General features: G+C 46.0%; 1 protein-coding gene across 1 annotated transcript in view; it reads right to left on the bottom strand.

Annotated features, from left to right (window-relative positions):
* The window catches only part of DMXL1 (Dmx like 1), a 1414533-nt gene that overhangs the window by 879155 nt on the left and 508440 nt on the right, over positions 1–26938 (bottom strand). Inside the window, exon 18 of the mRNA XM_069226844.1 lies at positions 2367–4067. Within this exon, the coding sequence (XP_069082945.1) occupies positions 2367–4067 (1701 nt within the window). The remainder of the gene's footprint in view (positions 1–2366; positions 4068–26938) is intronic.

Below are 26938 nucleotides of genomic sequence, written 5' to 3'. Positions count from 1 at the left end.
GAGTGGTACCACACACATGGTCTTCATGCATGCAGATGATGCACTAGTATACTTGAGACAAGTCTGTATATCAGTCCAACTACTACTTCATGAGTCAGAAAGCCTTAACAGGATCTCAGTACAAAAAACTAATTGCAACACATTTATTCTGTTCCCTTTAGGAAGAATGATGAAGGTGGCTCCAGGACACTTCACATAGCTGGGGTTACTATGGGAAACGGAAAAGTGCAGATACGTGAGAATGCACAATGCTGAGACGTGATAAGCATATAATATTAGCACAGTATTGAAGTCTTCAGAGCAATTTTAAAATGCTGTACCTCTCTCTATTATGGACAGAACCTCTGTAGCAACACTGGTGTTTCTTCCACCTTTTTTGGAGATAATGCAGGAAAAGGAAATAGAGCTACACTGAAACTGGACTCTGAGGATGGGAGGCCTATCTAACCGAGAACATTATGTAGCATCTATGCTACAGCATGCATGGAAATAGTGTTCAGACAAAGATAACTGGGGAAAAAGGCTTATAAGCAATTCCCTTTCACTAGTGTATTTATAAGGGGGGAGTAACAAACCTCCTCAAAGCCCCTAAATTGTGAGGCAGACAGGACTGATGTGGAAAACCACAGAAAGACAAGTCTTTGGACAACACCCATTTTCCAGGACCTTAACCTTGGGGGTATTACAGAGATTCTAACTGATAAACTGAGTGATGTTAATTGTCTCACTATGTGAAATCTCTAACCAGGATAGAATAGTATTTCCTTTCCTGATGGACAGGAGTTGTTCAGGGTTACACCCAGGCTGTTCCTACTAAGCCAACCAAGATGGTAAGGGAGATCTGGACACAATTCCTAAATTCACCATGTCTTTCACACACCCTAGAATCAAAACCTGGTGCTGGGCCATGAGTGCAGGTATATTCCTCAATTATAAAGGGCCCTGAAAAATGGTAGGAACAGAATACCTCTGAAAGTTTGGCAACAATAGGGGGAAGATACCCAGGAACTAATGAAGGAATTACTGATGGGGAGTGGAAGTAGACGTGTTGAGTGGAAGGGGGCATCTTGTAATGTGAGATTCAAGTTAATACACTTCTTACACTCACTAAATTAACTGCATCAAAACTGAGAACAAAATAAATTATATATACATATATATATATATATATATACATATATATAAATAAAAATATATATATGTACACACACACAAACATATATGCATACCAAAAGGTCCTCTTTTTTTTATTTTATTTTTTTATATGTGGGGCAATGGAAGCTTTATTTATCCACATGATCTGGTACTGTGGGAATATACTGAAATACTGGGAGAATGACGTGAGGAACTAGGGCGGATGGCAGGCAATGACCTGGAGGTTTCTGACAAGCAATAGCTGCTGGATGTTGTCCCTAGGTTAAAGAAGGGTAGGATCCGACAAGTTTAAAAAGCTGGAATTGGTATTGGCAGAACACAAATAACTATTTATTGGCTCCACCTGCCGGGCCCAGCTGAAAAAAAAAAAAAAACATTGAGAGAATAACATATGATGGAGTGGGTACTGGCAGAGGACTCCCACGTGAGGGTGGTAAGAAGGGATCAGACGGTTTTCAAAGGAACTATCGGTGTGCTCAGATATGATACATTCACTGTCAGAGAGCCCGGACGCTGGGTCACCATGTGAGGGAAGGGAGAGGGTATTCAGAGTAGGCCTCTCAAATGCTAGTGAGCCTCAGATTAAGCTAGAACTGTGCATGAAATGTGGGGTCATACATGAGGTAGGTTAATAGCAATACTGAAATGTAGTGAATGAACAACAAATTCTAGAAATATTGGGTAAGGTAATGGATTTGTCTTCCAAAAATAAAATGTTATGTTACAAGATGCTACATTTTTTAATTGTATAAGACACAGCATAATAAAGGTGTAGAAAAAAATAATATGCATGCACTGACATTTATGGTGCAAATCTGTCTGTAAGGCAATACAGTGCTGCAGTATGAAAAGACTGACTCAAACTGAAAAGAGAGAAGGATGGAGAGAGCTGGGCGGGGAAAGAGATAAGAGGGATGGAATATTGGTAGGTATAGGAGTGGAGGGGATTTAACTAGTAGAGGGTCAGAGAGAGAACAGAAGGTGAGGGTGGGGGGAGTGGGAAACAGACATGAACAAGGGAGGAGTTGTCTGGTTTTAGACACTCTTCATATGAATATGTTAACCATAAGGTTACCTAGTGAAATTCTATTGCAAAAATTACACTAAAAGGTTTAGTCAAGTTAATATTGTTGACAGAAATAATTTCAATACATGTAAAGCAATGAATAAGCAATGAATAAGCAATGAATAAGCAAAATGTGACCACTTACCTTGGTTTTTATCTCTGCTTTCTCCAATATCAGTGCTGGTAGTAGCGATTGTATCTGCAAGAGCCATCAACGACATCTGCTCCATTCGAGTGAGACCAGGTAAGCTAGAATGAAGCAAATGACTAGAAAGAACTTGTGAATGTTCAGGACCAAAATAGGTTGGACTGTACTGAGAAAGATCGATAACCTGAGGTTTTACTGTCTCCTCTTCAGCCTCCAGTGTAAGGATGTCATCGGTGTGCAAAGAAGGGGCTTGGAAAAGTTCTTCATAATTATCATCATTTGCAATACTTTTGTGCTGTTGCTTAGATTTACTAGAATTATTAGACTTATCGAAAGAGGCGACATATGAGGGATCTTCATCAGCTGAAAGGAGAGCATAAAGAGGCAGTGGAGGAACTGAGTCTATTTCTGTGTAATCCATATTCTCTGTTTTGCTAAAGGTCTTAGGGTCTCTAACTGTGCTGCCGCTAGCACTTATACTAAGAGATCGGAGGCGGCGTTCATGATTAGGCTCAGTGTCACTGATAGCTACAACTTCTCCTGCGATGCATTTAACCAGGTGAGATAGGATAGCCTTTGTCCGGCGAACCTTTCCCAAGTCCATGAGCTCCAGAAGCTGCAGAGGGTGGTACTGAGGTAAAGTTGGGCATAATGCTTGTGCTGCTTCAAAGAGACCTGAATCTTCCATATCAACTGTCAGGTCAAATGCAGTTTTCTTTCCCATAATTTTCTGTGCTAGACTGGTCATTGATCTTGTTAAGCTTTTCTTTGGAGGATGTATTCCTGAAACGACTGACTGACTTGGTTTCATTAAATTAATTATTGAGGGAGTGCTTCCATCGTATGATTCTGTAATAAAAGACTCATGTCTGGAAGACGGATTCCACTGAGAATAGACATGCATTTCACAGTCCATACCAACCACAAGAATGCCATCACGTACCCATGACAAAGACACAGGGAGAGGGACTGAACCTTCAACTGAAGAAACTAAGTCCACACACCGCAGCAGTACAAACCTAGATTGAGATGTGTGTTTCCCATCCTCCCAAAGTGGCAATGTGAAAGTGTCTTTCCCACTGTGCTCCTGTATCTTCCCAGCATATTGTCCATACATAAGCAGTTTGGCTCCAATGCCCACAGTTAAAATATGGGAACCATCTTCTCTAGACATCCAGTCTAAATGAACTAAGTGTTTTGTGCTGGGCATGATGACCTTATTGCAGGATAAATAGACATCATGTCTATTATACGCAACTAGGTTGCTGTCAATACTAATACCAGGGTCAAGCATTGTAGTGAGCTCATCCAAATGTATTGTCTGTTCAAGGATCCAACTCGAACCTCCTGTTGATTCACATTCAAAAATACTTACATGCATCAAGAAGTCCTGAGAAGAGCGATTGTTATTAGTAGTAGACTGTCTGAATGCAACTGCTAGACGGTTGGTATGTGCACAGCTTACTTCAACCGGCCTCCCTGGAACACTCACAGCACTTCCAGAATGAAGTCCATCTTCTATTAGTAAAGGCCATTCCTCCCAAATGTATGACATATATGCTGCGTGCTCTGAAGTGTTGGAAACAATCTCCATGTCAACTCTGCATCTCCAGAACCTAACTTTTCCATCAGAGCATGATGTTGCAAGCAGGTAAGGTGCATGACATACTGGATATATGCTGGAAGAGCTCAAATGTCCTAGAACCAGAATGAAAAATACACAAATTAGTTATTTTTAATAAACAATTTATTGATTTTATTGAGAATAATACAAAACACTCCATAGGTATTAAAACTAGTCTCACCAGTGCCCTGTATTCCGGATAAAATCTGTCTCCTATGTGTAATCTGAGATAAAAGTTTGAAACTCAACTTTCACCTCAACTATGGGTCCCACAACAAATGAGATGACCTCAAAATCCCAGGTCAGAAGAACATTAGGTAAGCACCTTTCAACTGACTATTCAATGTTTTCCACATGTTTTCAAAATGAGTTGTCTCTCCTTATTGATTCCATGTCAACATCTACACTTCAATAGTAGACCATATCTCCCCAACCATTCTATCAGAAAAGGGAAGGAATCTGCTCCCAAGTAAACACAATAATGTGTTTGGCTGCTGTTATTATTTTTGTCATCATTTTTATATTATGCAGTTTCAAATTTAGAATCACACTGGCTAGATCAGCAGGGTGCATTTAATATGGCTCAGAACCTCTTTCCAGTATGTCCACAGTGCTGGACATGAGCCACCAAGTATGTATCTTATCTCCTGTCCTCAGCCTTTGCCGCTTACGTTTTCATACATATGTAATAGCATATCAGAGATTAAATACTATTTGAACATTCATTTATACACGTTTTTCATGTTTTCTGCTGATATCCCTCCACAATTTTTGCATTGTATTAGTGTAGTTTCTGGCATTATTAACTTCCCAAAACTAGTCAAGTACAGCCATGTACACGTGCATTCATCTCTGATAGAACTGCACACATATTAGAAACAAGACATTTAGTTGAATCAAACACTCCAAAAATATTTAAAAGTGGTGTTTTTTACCTTTTCTTTGACTCTTTTTGTTTTAGATGATGAAAGAGCTAAGTGTCTCAGTTGACAACACCTCAACCTCTCCATCTCATCTAATGCAAGTCCCTCTTATAGATGCCAATTGATTTACATTTTCCAGTATAAATAAAGACTTCAGAGTGTTGAAATCCCCCTCTTTTCCTTTATGGAATAGGTCACCCTCTAGCACTGGTGTAAAATCCAAGTTTTGATGTACTGTTGTGCATGGAGATGAAAAAGTGGTTATCTTTGGTTACTTATTGCATCCCATGCTTCCAATACTAGGAGTGTCACTGCTGAAAAATATGCAATCTCAGGTCTAGATTGTTTGGGAGGCTGGACTAAATCCCACAAACACCTACCCATCGGAGAATGTTCCATGTGAACTTAGGGATTTCCGTCCATCTAAGGTACCATTCAAATAGCACTCTTAATTGAACTACGTAAAAGTGTTTTAAGAAATCTGGAAGACCCAATCTGCCTGCACCCTTATGTGCCCTCACCAGTAACCTGGAGCTGTTGGGCTTCCTATGCCCCATATGAAGCTATCCTATGCTGATTGAGGATTAGAAATAACTAATTGAACAATCAATAGTGAGAGAGCTTGAAACACGTACAATAATCAAGGTAACATTTATACAGGGAGTGCAGAATTATTAGGCAAATTAGTATTTTGACCACATCATCCTCTTTATGCATGTTGTCTTACTCCAAGCTGTATAGGCTCGAAAGCCTACTACCAATTAAGCATATTAGGTGATGTGCATCTCTGTAATGAGAAGGGGTGTGGTCTAATGACATCAACACCCTATATCAGGTGTGCATAATTATTAGGCAACTTCCTTTCCTTTGGCAAAATGGGTCAAAAGAAGGACTTGACAGGCTCAGAAAAGTCAAAAATAGTGAGATATCTTGCAGAGGGATGCAGCACTCTTAAAATTGCAAAGCTTCTGAAGCGTCATCATCGAACAATCAAGCGTTTCATTCAAAATAGTCAACAGGGTCGCAAGAAGCGTGTGGAAAAACCAAGGCGCAAAATAACTGCCCATGAACTGAGAAAAGTCAAGCGTGCAGCTGCCACGATGCCACTTGCCACCAGTTTGGCCATATTTCAGAGCTGCAACATCACTGGAGTGCCCAAAAGCACAAGGTGTGCAATACTCAGAGACATGGCCAAGGTAAGAAAGGCTGAAAGACGACCACCACTGAACAAGACACACAAGCTGAAACGTCAAGACTGGGCCAAGAAATATCTCAAGACTGATTTTTTTAAGGTTTTTATGGACTGATGAAATGAGAGTGAGTCTTGATGGGCCAGATGGATGGGCCCGTGGCTGGATTGGTAAAGGGCAGAGAGCTCCAGTCCGACTCAGACGCCAGCAAGGTGGAGGTGGAGTACTGATTTGGGCTGGTATCATCAAAGATGAGCTTGTGGGGCCTTTTCGGGTTGAGGATGGAGTCAAGCTCAACTCCCAGTCCTACTGCCAGCTCCTGGAAGACACCTTCTCAAGCAGTGGTACAGGAAGAAGCCTGCATCCTTCAAGAAAAACATGATTTTCATGCAGGGCAATGCTCCATCACACGCGTCCAAGTACTCCACAGCGTGGCTGGCAAGAAAGGGTATAAAAGAAGGAAATCTAATGACATGGCCTCCTTGTTCACCTGATCTGAACCCCATTGAGAACCTGTGGTCCATCATCAAATGTGAGATTTACAAGGAGGGAAAACAGTACACCTCTCTGAACAGTGTCTGGGAGGCTGTGGTTGCTGCTGCACGCAATGTTGATGGTGAACAGATCAAAACACTGACAGAATCCATGGATGGCAGGCTTTTGAGTGTCCTTGCAAAGAAAGGTGGCTATATTGGTCACTGATTTGTTTTTGTTTTGTTTTTGAATGTCAGAAATGTATATTTGTGAATGTTGAGATGTTATATTGGTTTCACTGGTAATAATAAATAATTGAAATGGGTATATATTTGTTTTTTGTTAAGTTGCCTAATAATTATGCACAGTAATAGTCACCTGCACACACAGATATCCCCCTAACATAGCTAAAACTAAAAACAAACTAAAAACTACTTCCAAAAATATTCAGCTTTGATATTAATGAGTTTTTTGGGTTCATTGAGAACATGGTTGTTGTTCAATAATAAAATTAATCCTCAAAAATACAACTTGCCTAATAATTCTGCACTCCCTGTATTCATTGCAGTCACCGTCACAAGACAGGAGATAAACAGCGGCAGTCAGTTCTCTTGACATTAGCTAAGACATTACAGTAATTAGCCCTTGACAAACTTTTAATCATGGTCCAAATATAATGACCCAAATATTTAAGCTAAGCCCCTGCTCATTTGAATGATATCAACTCCATTACGAGACCCCCTGAGGATTCAATAGCGAGGAGTCTTGAAATGCGTACAATAATCATGTTAACACATTCATCTTCATTGTAGCACACTCTCCTAAAACAGAGGCTAAATAGGGGCAGTCAATCATTTCTCTCTTGACATTAGCTAAGACATTACGGTAATTGGCTTGGATAAACCTTTAACCGTGGGCCCGATATAACTACTCAAATATTTAAGCTCAGCCCCTGCCCATTTGAATGGCGTCACCTCCATAACTAGACCCCTCGACTATGCTTCCAAGCCCACAAATAACAGTACAGAGCTATACAGGTTAAACGCACAGACATCTCTGTACACTCCTAAGATGTTCAGGATCTTAGGAACAGAATCTTTTCGATTTCAGACAATCAGTAAGTAACATCCGCAAATAAATGGAGTTTACACTCTTGATTTCCAAAGTGCATTACGTGAGCTCCTACCACCTCTCGAATTTTCAAGACCAATGATTCCACCAATGGGGCAGAGAGAATATATGTTGGGGAATGTTAGAGGACGGTTCTGACCATCAGGACGGCCCTGATTTTTCGATTTTTGACCACCTGGTTTTTGACTGTTTACTGTGCGGAAGCCTCCTATGAGGTGACTCCCGCACAATAAACACATGGTAAAATGGACTGCACATGTTTACCGCTGGTGTCGCCGTGCTAAGGAAAGGCTGCTGTGGCGCAGCAAGGCAGGAGGCCCCAGGCAGGTTACATGTGATCATGTGTGCGCATGGAAGTGCACCCATGTGAGGGCTGTGGGAGGAGGATTCCTAGTGTGCGCAGCCCTAGAACTGCGCTTAGATAGTCCTGGTGCAGGAGGAACTATGCAGAGTGGGTGGTGACCTGGAGTAGGTCTCATGAGAGGGGTGTATACATGTGAGGGAGAGTCAGTGTGCTTACTGTCTTTTCACTGTAGGGACACCCAGTTCAATGTCAGGGTGCTTAAGGTATTTGCATTGGGGGATACTCCATTGAATGTCAATGGGAAAGGAGGGCCTAGGGTGCAACTCCAGTTCTCTGGGGTCCACCGAGACCAGAGTCACACCAAAGTACACTGTAACCTGTAAGAAAAGAATGATGCAGTAGGTTACAGGAGCATAGTTGTACAACTTATGGGTCATCCAGGGATGTCATATTTCTCTGCCTCAGCTCAGGATTAGGGCCAATTACTGCTCTGTCCAGTTGCTGGAGCAGGGCCTAGCATCAATCAGCCAGCTGTCTTTCAGTGCCAGGAGCAGGCTGGAGAAGCCCTGCGAGGAATGTCAGGTAGGAGGGGCTGAGACTTTCAGAGCACATGTGGCAACTAACTCCTGGAGGATGCCATCTTGAGCTATCCCAGAAGACTGCAAGAAGTAGGGAATGGGGGCAAGGAAGTGATGTGGCACATCTGGATAGGCCAGAGGTGCAGACCTGCTGGACACTTCTGCCCCCACTTAAAAGGTCCTGCACAGGGGAGAGCTCTCTCTTGGCTGTGCTTCACTGCTGGACACTGGGACTGCAGACGGGCCTCATGGACAACTGGAAGGAAGAACCTCCTGACTGCCCTTGGGGCAGGGACTCTGCCCCTGAAGGATCCCAGGCCAGCGAGGCGAATGCCAGGGCCAGGCAAGCTGGCCCCCTTACCCCCCCAGAGGACTAGTTGGGGAAGGACTGGGCTAGTGCAAGGAGAGCGTGCTGCCCAGAAGGAAAAGAGGGAACCCAGAGGAAAGAGTGGCACAGGAGTCAGTGGGACTGGCTCCCTGATGATCTGGGACCCTTCGAGGCCAGGAGGCCTAAGGAGAGTGCTCCCGGTGGCAAGGGCTTGTCACCAGGAGCGGAACAACGCAAGAATGAAGAAAATCGGCCCTTGGGGGCCCGAGATATCACAGGACAAAGAATGGCGACCTTTGTGAAAACAGCTACGAAGCGAGTGGAGCTCCGCAGCTGCTTGAGACTGTGCCCCCAGGGTGGGCCAGGGCCTGGGGGGCTGCCCAGGAAGAAGAGGAGAACAGGGGAGTGTCGTCGCACTCCCCCTCTCTGAAGAAGAAGGGACCCCGGACCCCATCCCGGGGCCCCGTGAAGCCTGGTCCCTGTGTAGGAGGTTGAATGGGGGGGGCGCCATCGCGCTCCCCCTGCCGCTGTGGAGAGGGGATGCCGGCAGGAAGGGGGAGTGCCGCTGCACTCCCCCGTGCGGCCCGAGCGGCCGCCAGCATCCCCGAGGCTGCCCGCTGGAGCGGGCAGACTCCAAGTCAGCAAGCCGGCTCCCGCGGCAGCACCCGGAGGTGCTGCCCGTGCGGGGGCAGCCAGGGGTGGGCTCCCTGAGCCGCCCTCCAACGAGGGATCCGCTTTTTGGGTGCGGGGGTGTCCGGCACCCTCAACAACAAAGAAAAAAACAAGGAAGAAACGAAAAGGCATCGCGGCTCTCCCCAGCACAGCGGGAGAGCCGCTCATCATTTATGCAGCCGCCCCAGCATGCTTTGCGGGGCAGGGGCTGCTTTTTGAGCCCTTAAAACGCCTGTGGTGGTCCCACTGAGATGGGGGCCACCACCAACGGAGAACTAGGAGGCTGGGGGAGCTGCAGGAGCAGCGCAGCCTCCCCCCAACATCTGTTGGTGTCCCCACCCTTTGTGTGGTGGGACACCTGAGAGATAACCCCTCCAGGGTTAGAGGGATGTTTAAAGCACAAGCTTCAGTGAACTTTTGTTCTTGTTTGTGCAAGGGTGCTTACCATAGGTGTAGGTTGGTATAGCACCATGTATCCTACTGTTATTTTATGATTCAGTAAGAGTAATCCAAAAGTAATCTCAAAGTAATCAAAAATAATCTAAAAGTAATCCTGATGGTTAGAATACTAGAAATTGGTCTCTTATGTTCCCTGAGTATGCTAATTTGAATAATGATACTGACAGTCACATCTTGGCAGGATGAAAGTATTTATTCACAAATGTAGGTGTCATCATTGCACTGTACTGTTGAATACTGTCAGAAGGTTCAAATGTCGCAAAGGGGGGCACTGGGATTGTGTTGCCATGGGGGTTGTTGGATTATATTCTCCTTTAAAGAGACCTGAATGATTACATACTGTTGGTCCAGAGTGATTTTATCACTTTGTATATATTTGTAGATTGTTGCATAGTATTGAGTAGTGTGTGTGTGAATAATAAATGTACTTTTACTTTATCAAAAGAAAAAGCACAGACTGGACATTCATTTATTAAGAGTCATGCTTGCGTGCTTGTGAATGGGGATTACTAGCCCACACCACCTCCATTGAGTAAGCCTTGGACTGCTCTGCAACGCTACCCTATGAGAGTCAAGCGCTACACTGGGGTGTTTGGTTCCCAGTGGCGGTCGTGTGCGGACTCGTTACTTGTGCAGGCCACACAACTAATGACCCACCTTCCAACAGGGAACATCAGTCTCACTCCTTTGTTTAGAGTAAAGAACGCAATTAAAATCTCCAGGTAGAAAAAAATGGACCATTAGGTCCATTTAGTTGATAAATATTGTCAATGAAAAATATCAGGAGAGTTTGTACTCTAGCTGTATGCTGCAGTATGGAAAAAATGTAATTACCTGGCCAAGGGTTGCCCCACTAGTTGGGGGGTGAAGGGAGAATCAGCAGTACATGAAGAACAAGTTACTTACCTTTGGTAACGCCTTATCTGGTGGAGACACAGACTAGCCGCAGATTCCTGATCTTAGAATGCTCCCTCAGGTGCCAGACTGGATCTGGAAATTTTTCCTCAGCAGAACCACTGCGCGTCAGTAGAGGGCATCGAGCGGGTCCGCAGCGACGTTGTCCCCAGACATGACGTCAGCGGAGTCCATATATTACCTCCTCCAACGCGCTGACGTTAGTTTCTTTGGTGACTTGATTCCGCAGAGCAACGTGGAGCGACATAGAAACTGGCAATGAAATAGTAAAACAGAGTAACAGTGTATATGCCAACCAGAAAAGAAAAGACACGTCATGAGATGTACAGAACTAGAAAACACCAAAATCACCTGAAGGGAGACGGAAGAGTACATAGTTCGCAAGCGGGGAGGATGAGTGGGCCGATAAGGAATCTGCGGCTAGTCTGTGTTTCTACCAGATAAGGCGTTACCGAAGGTAAGTAACTTGTTCATCTGACAGGCAACTAGCCACAGATTCCTTATCTTAGAATTAGATAGAATATTAATAGAACTGTTCCTGTATGCTCATTTTTTTTAATTATTTTTTTACATATACAGTGTTGCACAGGGTAGCCAGAGACCCACGGAATGGAAGAGCCGGCACCATGAAAGGGAAGAGACGCAAACACTGAGCCAGTGTGTAATGGTCCTCAGACAGCGATGGTAAACGTTCCACTGAGTCCCAGAGCGCATAGGAAAAATAGGCTAACACACAGGAGGTGTTTGTGGAACGAAGAGAGGCACTAGAAGAGGCGAAAAGGTGCCTGCCAGCAGCATTCAGCTGACTAAAATCTCTGTGAGGCAGAGTAGAAGGAATCTGCTACAAAGCATGAATGCCGAAAGCAGTCTGGACAAAAAATACCCCATGAGTAGGATGGTGGCGAAGGCACAATGGATCTTCCTGTGCTGGCTGATGTCTGTGTGAAATAGAACGGTCCATTGAAGGACCAGAGACCGGGTGATTCCAGACACCTAGAAGGATGTCGTACAGAGCCTCCCAAAAAGGCAGAACCGGTTCAGTATTGGCCTGTTCCGGATTAAAAGTTAACAAGGGATCAGTAGATAAGTGCACCACAGGTAGATTTAAGTTTAAAACATCTGCCACCTTCCTCAAAACATCTGCAAAAGCAGTGGTGACCTCCGTCGCCAATCCAGGTGACAAGAGTAAGCTAGACGCCCGGCGAGGAATCTAGGTCAGTAGTCGTGGCCAAATCAAGCACACTATCAGAGGATGAACCCAGAGTGGGCGGCTATGATGGGATCTTGAGAATGTGCAGAAGGTCCAGATAATGGATCAAGCACAGGCATGGCATCTAAATCAACCAACACCACTCCCAGCGCCAGTGTTGACGTTGGCGTTGAGTGGCAGAAGCTGCTTCGGAAATAGCATTGTCCAACTCCTGGTTGAGTATAGGCGTGCCAAACAGACTAACGCGCAGAGAGGGGTGTCGGAACAACAGGATCAGGCAGAGAAGACGGAGGTTGTACGAGGCCGTGCACCGATGCTGATCTGACTCCGGAGTCAGAGTCGAGAGTGTGAAAGAGCACCAAGGTGGAAACCGCCGGCAAAGATCCCGTCACAGCACTTACCATCTCCATAGTGCCCGAAGGCGCACCAGAGGGAGGGGAAGGACCGAAGATGGAATAAAGAGACGCATAATAACATCACATTTGCTCCACAGTCGTCCCGGCGCTGGGATACGGTGGAAGGGAAGGGGTCGACTTGGGTGCGGACTCCACAGGAGCAGAACGTGGGGCGGTGACACCGTAGGGTGTGATGGCGTCCGGAAGGACTTCCGTGGAGATGCCAAGGGAGCACTGGAAGTTGACGAAACCATTCGAAAAGGACTCCTGGAGCGCTTCCGGGACCGCGAGGATGAAGAAGGACTCCGACGCCGGCAAGAAGAGGACTTGTCCACTAGCGTCCCGAGGAGCTTCATGCAATGCTCTCTCAAAGACTTCGGCTTCAGATGATGGCAGGCGTTGCAGTCATCGGCGTCATGATGAGACCCCAGACACGACAAATACACGGAGTGTGGATCCGTGACCGACATCTGCTGGGAACAGGATCGGCAGGGTTTAAACCCAGAAGAACAAGTTACTTACCTTCGGTAACGCTTTTTCTGGTGGATACACTAGCTACCTGTGGATTCCTCACCTTATGAATTCGTCCTTGCACCAGCATCCGACGGAAAGTCTTCTTCCTAGCGGTCGACGAGGACGTCTTAATGGCACGGCTCCAAGTGACTCCGTCTGACGTCACTGTGCCAATAAGAGGTCCTCGTCGGCGTGCTGACGTCAGTTTCACCTCATTTTTTTCGTGCCTTTGAGGCGAACAGGTGAGAACCGACCCATAAAAAACGTAAAGAAAAATACATATACACAAGAATACTTCCCATAATTGCCTATATTCACATGAAATATAAGTATCAGATTACACTCATAAATACATATATATACATAAACAAATATAAACTTTTGCAAGATATCTGTGCAATCAGACAGGCAACGGGGAGGCGGGAGGGACCGTGAGGAATCCACAGGTAGCTAGAGTATCCACCAGAAAAAGCATTACCTAAGGTAAGTAACTTGTTCTTCTGATGGATACAACTGCCTGTGGATTCCTCACCTTATGAATAGAGTCCCAAAGCAGTACCGCACTCGGTGGTGGGTGCCCGCCTGATTACACCAAGAAATCCTGCAATACCGAGCGTGCAAAGTGGCCGTCCCTCCTCACCTCAGAGTCCAAACAGTAATGTTTTGCGAAGGTATGGAGGGACGCCCAAGTTGCCGCCTTACAAATGTCCACTAATGGAACTCCTATTGCTAGGGCCGAAGTGGCCGACTTAGCCCTAGTGGAATGGGCCCTGATACCCTCAGGGGGAACTTTCTTCGCCAGTGAGTAACAAACTTTTATACACAGGATGACCCACCTGGAGAATGTTTGTTTCTGTACCGCTCTGCCCTTCCGCTGTCCAACATACCCTACGAACAGCTGATCATCCAGACAAAAGTCTTTTGTTCTCTCCAAGTAGAAACTAAGAGCCCTCTTAGGGTCCAATCGATGGAGTCTCTCTTCATCCTTAGAGGGGTGGGGAGGAGGGTAGAACGAGGGAAGGGTAATAGTCTGTCCCATATGAAAAGGAGTGACAACTTTTGGCAGAAAAGCTGCCCTGGTTTTCAGCACCACTTTATCAGGGAAAAACATGGTAAATGGGGGTTTAACAGAAAGGGCTTGAAGCTCCCCAACCCTTCTAGCAGAGGTAATTGCAATCAAGAAAACAGTCTTTAGGACTAAGTATCTTAACGGGCATGAATGCATAGGCTCGAAAGGCGAACCCATCAGAAATGTCAACACCAGATTCAGGTCCCACTGAGGCATGTGAAAGGGCGTGGGAGGAAACTTATTAACTAATCCCTTTATGAACCTATTTACAATCGGAGATTTGAATAAAGAAGGCTGGTCTGGAAGGCAAAGGAAAGCCGACAGAGCCGCTATATAGCCTTTAACTGTAGCTACCGCGCAGCCTTTCTCTGCTAAATCAAGAGCAAACAAAAGAACATCTGAAAGGTGGGCCTTTAAGGGATCTTTTCGATTCTCTCGGCACCAAACCACAAATTTTGCCCACCTACGGGCATAAATGGATTTAGTGGAGTGTCGCCTGGACGATAGAATAACATCCACTACATCCGGTGGGAGAGAAAAGGAACTCAGGTTGCCCCGTTCAATCTCCAGGCATGAAGGTGCAGACTCTGGGGGTGGGGGTGTAGAACCTGCCCCTGCAACTGTGAGAGGAGGTCTGCCCTGAGTGGGAGACAGAGCAGAGGGCACTGAGAGAGTTGAAGTAGGTCTGTGTACCACACCCTTCTCGGCCAGTCCGGTGCCACCAAGATGACTTGGGCCTGGTCTTGACGAACCTTCCTCAGAACCCGAGTAATCAAGGGTATGGGGGGAAACGCGTAAAGCAACTGGCCGCTCCAGGACATCTGAAATGCGTCCCCCAACGCTCCTTGCGACGGATACTGGAGGCTGCAGAACAACGGACAGTGCGCGTTCTCCCGAGTGGCGAATAGATCCACCTGAGGCGAACCCCACATCCCGAAGATGTAGAGGACCAGGTCCAGATGGAGACGCCACTCGTGATCTACTGAGAAGTGACGACTGAGACCGTCCGCACGTACATTCAGAGCTCCAGCCAAATGACTTGCTATTAAGCAAATCTGATGGTCCTGAACCCAGGACCAGAGTCGCAGAGCCTCTCTGCAGAGAAGGTACGACCCTACTCCTCCCTGTTTGTTTATGTACCACATCGCAGTAGTGTTGTCCGTCAGGACCTGAACCGACTGACCGCGAAGGGAAGGGAGGAAGGCCTTGAGCGCCAAACGTATCGCCCGCAACTCCAACAGATTGATGTGCAACATCTGTTCCGCTGAAGACCAATAACCCTTGATCTCCAGGTCCCCCAGATGAGCTCCCCACCCTAGAGTGGAAGCATCCGACACCACTGTGGCCACAGGTGGTGGTAGCGAAAACGGTTTTCCTTGGGAACGGTTGCCGTCCGCTATCCACCAGTGAAGATCCGCCGCAGTGTCCCTGGAGATCCTTATGGAATCCCCGAGATCTCCCTTGTGCTAGAACCACTGCCTGCGGAGGCACCACTGAAGAGCCCTCATATGCAAGGGTGCGCGAGTGTCCAACAGAATGCAAGAAGCAAACAGACCTAGCAGGCATAAGACTTTGAGGACTGGAACTGCCGCTCCATTCTGAAACATTGGAATCAGCGCCTGAATGTCTCGAACCCGCTGAGGCTGGGGGTAGGCCCGAAACAATGTTGTGTCCAATACTGCCCCTATGAACAGGAGGCGTTGAGAGGGCTCCAGGTGAGATTTGGGTACATTTACTGAAAAACCCAGATCGAACAACAACTGGGTTGTCATTCGCAGGTGAGACAACACAAGCTCTGGAGACTTGGCTTTGATCAACCAATCATCCAGGTAGGGAAATACCGCTACTCCCCTCCTTCTGAGATGTGCTGCAACCACTGCCATCACCTTTGTAAAAACTCGAGGTGCTGAAGTAAGTCCAAATGGAAGGACCACAAACTGGTAGTGTTGCGTCCCCACCACAAACCGGAGATACTTCCTGTGACACTTGATTATCGGAATATGAAAGTACGCATCCTGCAAGTCGACAGACACCATCCAGTCTCCTTCGTTCAACGCCAATAGTACCTGCGCTAGGGTCAGCATTTTGAATTTCTCCTGTTTGAGGAACAAATTCAAAATCCTCAAGTCCAGGATCGGTCTTAGACGACCGTCCGCTTTGGGAATCAGGAAATATCTTGAATAACACCCTGACCCCTTTCCTGCACCGGCACCAACTCTATTGCGCCCTTTGATAACATGGCCAGAACCTCCTGTTGTAACAACAGAAGATGGTCTTCTGAACAAAATGAGGGATGGGGGCAAAGGGAGGAGGGGACTCCTGAAAGCGGAGAGCATATCCTTTTTCCACAATCCTTAACACCCAAGAGTCCGTTGTAATCGACTCCCACTTGCGGAGAAAAAGACTCAACCTTCCCCCTACAGGAGAGGTATGAATGATAAAGTGGGGAAAACTAGGGCTGCTTCTGCTGTTGTCCACCGGAGGAGGAGGATGAAGATGAAGGCTGCTGGACTGGCCCTCTTGCTCTACCCCTACTCCGCCCTCTAAAGGCACGATAGGGCGGATTGGCAGGTTGCTGGGCCAAGTATTGGGACCTCCGAAAGGCAGAACCACATGCATACCCCCTGAATCAGCGAAAAGGTCTATAAGATGTAGCAGTGGCAGTCTGTAAGCCCAAAGACTTAGCTGTTGCTCAACTGTCCTTAAACCTTTCAAGGGCAGAATCTGCCGTCTCTCCAAACAGCTTTTCACCATCGAATGGCAGATCTAACAAGGTGGTTTGAACCAGGCGTGCCTCCTAGTAGACACAGATGTCCCCATGGCCCTGGCTACCGAATCAGACGAGTCCAGGCCAGACTGTATAATCTGTTGTGCAGCCGCCTGTGCATCCGTAAAAAGAGAGCCAAATGAAATTTGTACCTCCTGCAGCAGATCTTTGACCATCTCCTTAGCAGAGTCCATAAGGGCGTGGACATACCTGCCCAGCACACAAGTAGAATTTGTAGCCTTGAGCGCCATGCTACAGGATGAAAAGATCTTCTTAGAAGACTGCTCCATCCTCTTGGACTCCCTATCAGTTGGAACTCCAGGGAATGTTCCAGGAGCAGACTTTGCGGAGCAAGACGCCTTAGCTACTAAACTTTCAGGAGTCTGATGACGTGATAGAAAAACCGGATCTCCTGGTGCACCTCTATGCCTCCTCGCTACTGCCCTGTTCACTGCAGGAGTCGTAACCAGCTTCCTCCACAAATCCAATATAGGCTCAGTCAAAGCCTCATTGAAGGGCAGCAAAGGATCAGCGCTGGACGCAGAAGGGTGCAACACCTCAGTCAGCAGGTTGGTTTTCACCTCCGCTACAGACAAGGGCAAGTCCAGAAACTCTGCTGCTTTCCTGACCACCGTATGGAAGGATGCTGCCTCCTCCGTAAACTCTCCCGGAGATGCAATGTCCCACTCCGGGGAAGTATCCAGGCCGCTTGCAGTCGCCAGACCTTGGTGCTCATCAGAAGGATTAACTTCGCCCTCCTCCAACTGCCTGTACTCTTCCTCTTCCAGCAGTCATGAAGCCTTCCTACGAGACCGAAGGCGTGTTTCCAAAGTCGGCGTCGATAATGAATCCATTGACGCCGAACACTTCGAATCCCGGTAGGGCACAGGAAGAGATGGGTGACTTTTAGCATCACCCGGCGCCGACACGGACTCCAATGATGTCCTCGCGGAGTTGGTTGGCAGGAAGGCGATGGAGCCGGCCGGGAAGGAGACATCATCGATGTCGAATGGCGTGGCGATGGCGTCGGCTGACGCGATGGTGGAGCCACCGACACAAGTGGTGAAGATCTCCCACGAGGAGACATCCTCGGCGCCGATCCGACACCGTCAGCAGGGCAAAAAGGCATAAATAGAGCTGCCTTATACGGCGCCGGAGAGCCCAAATCAAATGCCAATGGCCCCGTGGGACCCACCGGTACACCAGCAGGAGCCATGGACTGAAAAACGGCATACATTGCATTTAAAAATGCAGCCGGATCCGCCCCTGGTGCCGGGAAAGCAGGATATTGCCGAGTAGATGACTGTCCTTGAACCTGCTGTACATCAGGCTCCTGCGACGCCGGCGAAAACTGAGGACTATGATGGGTAACCTCAAAGACCGACGGCACCGGAGATAACTCCGGACTCCTGGGCTGAGGCGTCACAGTAGGGCTCATCTCCCATGTCTTTTAGCGTAGAGAAGACAGAGACCGAGACCTCGACCGGCTCCACTCAGACCGGCGCCGAGAGTCATGACGGCACCGTGAATCATGATGACGCCGCTTCTTATGCTTCTTTGGTGAAGCATGGGAGGAATCTTTCTTATGGCCCTTCTTCTTCGCTTTCGCCAGAAAAAGCTTTGCCTCTCGCCCTATAAGAGCCTTAGGGTTCATACTCTGGCACGACGAACACCCTTTAACGTCGTGCTCAGAACTAAGGCACCAAATACAATCCGAATGTGGATCGGTCACTGACATCCGACCTCCACATTACCTACATGGCTTAAAACCGGACTTCTTTGGAGGAGACATTGTAACCACCAAAAACGCAACAGTAATCAACGAACCAGGAAGAAAAACTGTTGGCGTCGAAGGCACGGAAAAAAGGAAAATTGACATCAACACGTCGACGAGGACTTCTTATTGGCACGGTGACGTCAGACGGAGTCACGTGGAGCCGTGCCATTATGACGTCCTCGTCGACGTGGACAGCTAGGAAGAAGACTTTCCGTCGGATGCTGGCACAAGGGCAAATTCATAAGGTGAGGAATCCACAGGTAGTTGTATCCATCAGAAAGCATATATACTATTAAAGTCTAAAAGGTAATAAAAGTATACCAGAAGTAGGGTAGTAAAGGCCAAACGGCGCAAGGTAATCGCTACACTGGATCCCCATTGCTTGCGCGGAAAAGAAGAAACTGACATCAGCACGTCAGAGGAGGGAATATATGGACTCTGCTGATGTCATGTCCGGAGACGACACCGCTGTGGAGTCACTCGATGCCTTCTACCAACACGCAGAGGAACTGCTGAGGAAAAATTTCCAGATCCAGTCTGGCGTCTGGGGGAGAATTCTAAGATAAGTAATCTGCAGCTAGTTGTCTCTATCCGATACAACCACCAGCTCCATGTTAAAAATAAGCTACCTCTTTGAGAGAGGATACCTGCGTGGTAATATACAACAATATGGTGCCAAGATGGGCAATTACGATCTGCATGACATATTCCAGTCCCTTGTGGGATAGCAATGTTGAACAAAAGGTATAACAAATATTTGGTTTTACACAAGCTTGTTTAAGAGAGCATTGAGACATTTTAAATTGAGGGTTACTATTTTACTTTCCTCAGGCATTGTAAAAGAGAAAAAAGAAAGACAAAAAAACAAACAGAAATAAATTCTTGAAAATGTCCAAATGATGTACTAAATTTAAAATACAGCTCTCCCGCCCCTTTGTAACCTGTGACACCTAACCCACTCCAATGACACCTCATCCCATCATTATTAACCTTCTCTAACCCAATGGTTCCGTACTTTCCAGCACTCCCAACTAATCTATGAATGCTCACTACATGCTCCACACCCCAAGCAACATGAAGCTCCTGTACCACACTTTGCTGATGAGCAGCGTCCTTTCCCCCCCCCATCATGGATGTGTGAAAGTGCATCCTCACAATATAGTAGAGGCTTGTGGCTAAATATAGCTCTGTCCAGAAATAAATAACTTTTAATAAGTAACTAGGCCTAGACAATAAGATAAGCAAACATATAACAATGATTATAAGCACTGTGGGAGAAAAGGCTTGATAGAGTTATTTCTGAAAACATCTAAAAGAAGCCTTGACACTTAATTTTCAAAGAGGAGTTGGTAACTAGTGTGGTAGGGATGGATAGATGATGAACCTCAGAAATGTGCCCTCATTTCACCCTGACTTGCTGTTTGCCAGGCTAGGTGGGGAATATGGAAAAAGTGAACCCTTCCTTTATTGAACTCCATAGTTTTCCCATGACACTGGACAGAAGGGACTCAGAATAGACCTCATCTCCTCAACCAGAAATGTTTTGTCAGGAACACCCCCCAGCCTGCTGCCCATATCCAGCAGAGAACCTGCTACTCAGATTCTGCAGCTAACCAGTGACTAAGTTAAGGTAACAGGCATTGCAAAGTCCACGTCCTATTAAAATGTATGTAAAGAGAACACATACTCCAAGTCACTTGATTGTGATTTATGTGCAGCAAGATCCTCCTTAGGAACCCAATCTTAATATCAGGCTCTATGCTCCAATCAGCTTGCCATGACCACTCACAAGAAAATAATCTAAAATCTAAAAAGTCTATAACACTGAAACAACACAGTTCTGCTGATCTGTGAGGGAGGAAAGGCCCAATTGCAGATAGTTCAACGCACAAGCATCAGCTCACTCATACCAGATAGAAACAATCATCAGACTCTAGAAGTCCATGACTCACCACTTAGTTACCAATAAAGCCCCATTAGCAAATGACACAACCCACTGTCTAGCTCTAAACAACCACAGCTGCATCTGTCACCTCTCTCTACATCCTAGGATGCATATGCCTCACAATAGGTACCATTTAGAGAGCGAGCTGAGCTGAATAAAATGGAGGACTCTGTACTGAACAATCCTTTCCCCGTGGCATTTGTGACCTACCATCTACACAAGAGAGAACACGGAAGACTCTTCACTCACAGGAATCTTTTGTTGCTACTCCCTTGTGATAATACACTAACTTGTCTTTTCAACAAAGCATGTACAAAGAATATTCCATGTGTTCTGGTCACTCTACCAAAAGACAATAAACTGCACCTAAAATAACCTCAATACAATCTAAGATGGATTCACAAGCTCAATTTATTCAGTATGTTCTAACAAGTGCCCTAAACCAACCATTGTGACAACTCTAATCAATTACAGTTATTGGATATCCTTTCTGGCTGGAATGACATTAGAGTTCCTTGCATATTCAATACTCCACATTCCCAGATTCAGCTCAAATCAATCACCCAGGACTCAAAAGATCAGTGTGAGACCTAAAGCTCTCCATCATCAATGCCTGTATCAATCTCAACCACATCAATGTTTAAAGCTATTCTGAAAGAAGTACAACCTATTAAAAATGAAATTGAGCAAGCACCCAGATTTGAAGCGTATTACAAGAGGTTCAAACAGAAGGGCAGTGGGAGTACACTGCCTCACATCCCAGCACTCAATGTGCCACAGTGCATCATGGCAAATGCAGTGTATGATAACACTGCAGAATTGCAAGAGGTTCATGCCACTGATGAGGTTATTTTTAAAGGAATTACGTTTGCAAACCAATGCCACAGTAACTTCACTAGGAAAAATACTTAGAGCACAAAAGGAACAGTCATCAGCAAAAGAAAACCTTAGCAAAGGATAGGAAGATCTAGAGAACAGGTCTCACTGGTAAAACCTTCGAACTGTAGGTGCCCCAGAGGGAGAAGTAAAGGTCAACATTGATCTTTATTATACAATACATGCTGGATGAAGGTCAAGTCTTCCAGGAAACATGGACACTCCATACCGGAAACACATATTCCCATCAAGCAGATTAACAATAAGAGACCAGACCTCATAAAAGCATGGTTTATTTTTAAGAATCTAACATCAAGAGCTGAATTCGGATGCCATTTTGTTGATTTAAGCTACTTTTCCAACATTTCGCTAATGTCTAGTTATGCCACTGGCCTGCCCTCACCATTTACTATGGTGCATTAAAGGTACTCCATAACGTTGCAAGGGACACCTTCTCAGAATATATTTTAAAAAAAAGACAGTCAGTCAATATACATTAAATATTTTATTAAAGAAGTTAAACAAAAGATATTTAGAAAGCTGTAAGAAAGGCACCAAGAAAACAAAGCAATGATGTAATTTACAAAGCTGAACATATCTATATCAGGGTCCAACAACCTGCAAATAACATTTGAATTGTGACTAAGTTCAACTATGAAAGTTCCCAAATTTACCTTAAAAAACTATTTCAAGTCAAAATAATACTACTCGCAGTTACTGAAAGAAATTTTAAAAAGTTAGAATTTCTTACTTGAATGGCTAATAAACAAATCAAATTTGGGGATTATAACCATAAGAATTCATGAATATTAAATGGTTACATGCTGAGGGGAGCTACATTTAAAACCAAAGATATCAAGTCACCCTGCTAGGTTTCCTTGATCTTCACAGTTGTACAGGAAAATGTTACCTACCCTGTAAGTATCTGCTCGTGGCATGTAGTGCTGTAGATACACATGTTGTGCATACTTCTGTCATCTAGTGTTGGGCTTGGACGTGTTTAACTAGTTTTTCTCCGAAGGAAGTCTTTTCTGGCCACGAGGTCTAGTGACTCCACCTAATAGTGGTATTGCACATGGGCATCAGCTACATTGTGACATTGTTTTCTACCCTGCATGTAGGGTGCGAATGAAGATGGAGCATAGTGAACACACTAAAGATGACCATGCAAAGGAAAGAAAATAAGAATGACAGGAAAATAATAGAATCTGCAAAAATCTCAGGCAACCGGGGAGGAGGGAGGTGCATATGAATCTACAGGACTGCATGCCGTGATCAGATGATTACAGGGTAACATTTTCTGCTTGTGGTATGTGTAGCAGTAGATACACATGCTGTGCATCGGCTGAAAAGCAGTCCTCCTAAAAGCGGTGGCTTAGCCAGAAGATGTTGCAGAAGACTAGAAAGGTGTACATAGGACAGCCTAGCCAACTCTAGCTTGCTGTCTGGCCAGAACATCCACACAGTAATGTTTAATGGAAGTATGTGGGGTAGGCCAGGTAGCTGCTTTGCAGATGTCAGCTAATGGAATGTTACACCAGAAAGATATGGAAGCACCTTTCATTTGAGTGGAAGGAGGTCTAGGAGGGGCAGGAAGAGTTCTCTTAGCTTTGGCATAACACAATTGTATGCATTTGACTAACCAATTACGTGCTACTCCCGCTTTTGAAAGAGCATGTCGCTTGGGAGGTTTAGAGCATGACAGTTGTTGGGTCTTATGAAATGGTTTTGTTCTTTCACTATAGTACATGGGTGCTCTTAACATCAAGAGTATGCAGAGCGTGTTCGGCTACAGAATCTGGTAGCAGAGAGAAGACTGGCAGTTCAATTATCTGAGAAAGGTGGAAACTACAGAATACCTTAAGAAGGAATTTTGGATTGGTTTTGTGGACCACTGTATCTTGGTGTACCTGGAAAAAGGTCTCTTTTATAGTAAGAGCATGCAACTCACTGACTCATATTAAGGAAACCATGGCCACAAGGAAGGCCACATTCCAAGAAAGGAAGTGCAGTGGGCAAGGGTGAAGGGGTTCAAAGGGAGGACCCATGAGCCTAGTGAGGACAATGTTTAAGTTCCAAACCGGAACTGAGGGATGTCTTGGGTGGAATACCTCTTTTAAGGCCTTCCTGAATAAGAAAATCTGTTGCCTGTTCTGTAGATAGGCAGCTATGGCAGCAAAGTGTAATCTGATCAAGGTATAGGCTACGCCTGACTTCTGCAAATGTTCAAGGTAACAAACAATATCCTGTTCTGGTGCTCTGAGGGCATTAATGTGTTTTGGGAGGCAGTAGTGTACAAAATGTTTCCATTTGGCTGAGTAAAATGCCCTAGTTGTGGGTCTGCGTGCCTCTTTAAGAAAAAATATACACTCTTTAGGTAGGTGGAGTGAAGTTCTATAACCAGATTGAGGTCCTGAAGGTTGGGATGCCCAAGACTGCTCTGGTTTTGTGCAAAAAGGTGTGGTCTGTTGGGGAGTTTGGGACTATAGAGAGTTCTAGCAGCGTGGAATACCATGGCTGGCGTGTCCAGGTTGGTGGTACTAGAATGAGCATGAAGGAAGTCTGACTCAGCCTCTTCACCACGCATGGTAGGAGTGGGTGAGGTGGAAAAGCATAGGTAAATATCGTTGACCAACTCATCCATAGTCATTGCCCAGGGACTGTGGGTGTGGCATTCTGGCAGCAAAGCTTCAGCATTTTGAGTTTTCAGTAGTGGCGAATAGATCTATTTGTGTGAACCCCCTGTGCTTTAAGTACGGGAGTAGTTAATGGAGGTGTAGTTCCCATTTGTGTACTTGACGATGCGTCGTAAAGAGCAGGTCCGCTATATCGTTGTACAACCCCGGAATATGTTGTATGGGTAACGTGTATTCTGTGATGAATTGCCTACTGCCAGAACCTCTAGGCTATACTGGACAGCTGTGTTGAATGTGTGCACCCTTGTTTCTGTAGGTAGAACATTGCAGTTGTGTTGTCTGTGCGTATCAAGACTGTCTTGTTCTGAATGATGGGGAGAAAAGCACAGAGAGCAACCTGCATCAACAGGCAGCTCCAGGTGACTGATGTGAATGACCCTAAACAGTAAAATGTTTGATATTAGCTTCCCAACCTGTGAATGAGGTGCCCTTTGTGATGGTCTCTTGCAGAACTGAGTTGAGGAAGGGACGTCCCTGTAACAAACTGTTTGTATTCCACCACTGCAGGGAGCAATGTGGGCAGCTCCAAACTAACTAGAATTTCTAGATGACCTTCCACTTGAGACCATTGTGCCACTAAGCATTCCTGTAGCAGATGCATGTGGAGCCTGGTAGGAGGGACTATAGTTATGCAGGCCACCGCAATGCCTAGTAAGCACATCACAGCTCAGACTGTTACCTGCTGATCTGGCTGAAATAGAGGGAGCAATTTTTGGGAGGCAACTACTCTGGCTGGGCTGGGGTAAGCTTTTTTCACCCGCACATACAGAACTGCACCAAGAAAAGGCTGCATCTGATGGGGTTGAAGGTGGGATTTGATCAGATTGATGGTGAAACCCAGACTGTGCAGGGTGTAAATTGTAGTGTGGGTGTGCTCTAGACAGAGTTGCTTCATTGCACTCTGGATCAACCAGTTGTCTAGGTAAGGGAACACCTGGCTGCCGCTCCTCCAGAGATCAGTGGCCATCATTGCCAGACATTTGGTGAAGCCTCTTGGTGCAGTGGTAACCCCGAAGAAGAGGACTTCGAATTGATAATGATGTCCACTTAGCATAAACCTCAAATATTTCTGATGTGCTGGATAGATGGGCATGTGAAAGTAGGTGTCCTTCAGATCGAGGGCAGTCATGAAGTCGCCTATAAGCAAGAGTGGCATGACATCCTGTAGAGTCACCACGTGGAAGTGCTCTGACAGAATGTATTTGTTGAGAGGCCAGAGCTCAAGCAAGGATGGGCATGAGGGAGCCGTCCTTCTTTGGGATAAGAAAGTAAAGAGAGTATGCACTCCTTCTGCGGTGGTGGTGCGGAAAAAGCTCTATGGCTCCTTTGTCCCAGAGGGCTTGTACTTCCTCATGAATGAGGTGCAGAACTACTTTGGACAATCTGTGTTGACGAGGGGGGGGAGTTTGTTGGAATCTGTATGAGCTCTAGAAAACAACTTTCCTGTATATTATCTAGAACCCAACCATAAGTGGCGATTTCCACCCAGTGGGGCGGAAACCCCTATAATTTTCCTCTGACAGGTGTTGCATGATCGGGTGGAAACTGTAAGATGTCACTGTCTTGGGGGGACAGTCCCATTAGGGGCAATGCCCTTACCTCGACCTCTTCCATTTTTGCCCATACCTGCCTTTATAATACCCCTGCAAGAGGGACTGCTGTGCTTCCTTTATAAAGGTAGAAGAGATTTCTGGAGTAGGGGACTCGGAAGCACCATGAAACTGAGTGTGCAAAAATGAGGAGTCTGTGGTTTTAGGGCACCCACAGCTTTAGCTGTCTGTGTCCTTTTTGATTTTCTCAAATATCTCATCTACCGGAGGGTCAAAGAGAGGCTGACCATCAAAGGGAACGTGGAGTGCTTGTTGCTGCGCTTCTGGCTTAAACCCTCAAACACGCAGCCAGGCATGACTTTGCTGGAGAATGCTAACACTAATGCCGCTAGCTGTTCTATCCACAACATCTAGAGCACAGTGGATGTTGATATTAGTGATGATCTTCCCTTCAGCCACTAACCGCTGCCCCTTCTTACGGTACTCCTCTGGGAGGTGCTCTAGAGGTGCTCTAGAAGGTCTGCCATTTGATCTCAGTGTGCACAGTCATACCAGTAGAGCAAGCCAATTGAATTTACAATTTGCCAGTGGGACGTGTACTGCGCTGCTACTCTCTTTTCCCCCACATCACTTTTCTTGCTTTCCTGGTCAGGAGGAGGTGCGTCACCTGTTTCCTGAGATATTGCACACTTTTTGGCTGCATGAACAGCCAAAGAATCGGGGGTAGTGGATCACAAATGTATGGAGGGTCATTAGGGGAGGCATTCCACTTTCTATCCACCCTTGGTGTGATCACTCTTGCCTTGACGGAGTTCTTAAAACATCTCAGTGGCAGGTTTGAGGACACCATTAAGCGTGGGGAGATATTTAAGAAAATGTTGGGTGGAGGTGAGGTTTTCCACAAGGAAATCATCATCCTCTTGCTGCACATGGCGTTCTACACTGTGGAAAGTGCAGCTCTGTGTATTACCTGATGGTAGGGAGTGACATCATCAGGAGGTGACAGCTTAGTAGGGTACAGATATGGATCTGTGTCCGTGGTGAGTTCTGTATCACAGTCATACCATGGGACCATGCCCTGTGAATCATGAGGGAAGTCATATGGGTCATAAGGGAGCATAGGACTGTCCCCACCCCAGAATGTGAAGGGCCTGTAGGTGCATGATGTGGCAA

The sequence above is a fragment of the Pleurodeles waltl genome, chromosome 1_1 (genome assembly GCF_031143425.1).
Source record: "Pleurodeles waltl isolate 20211129_DDA chromosome 1_1, aPleWal1.hap1.20221129, whole genome shotgun sequence".
In the NCBI taxonomy this organism is placed as follows: domain Eukaryota; kingdom Metazoa; phylum Chordata; class Amphibia; order Caudata; family Salamandridae; genus Pleurodeles; species Pleurodeles waltl.
Note: the sequence above shows the minus strand (reverse complement) of the source record. Positions and strands in the feature narration are given on the sequence as shown.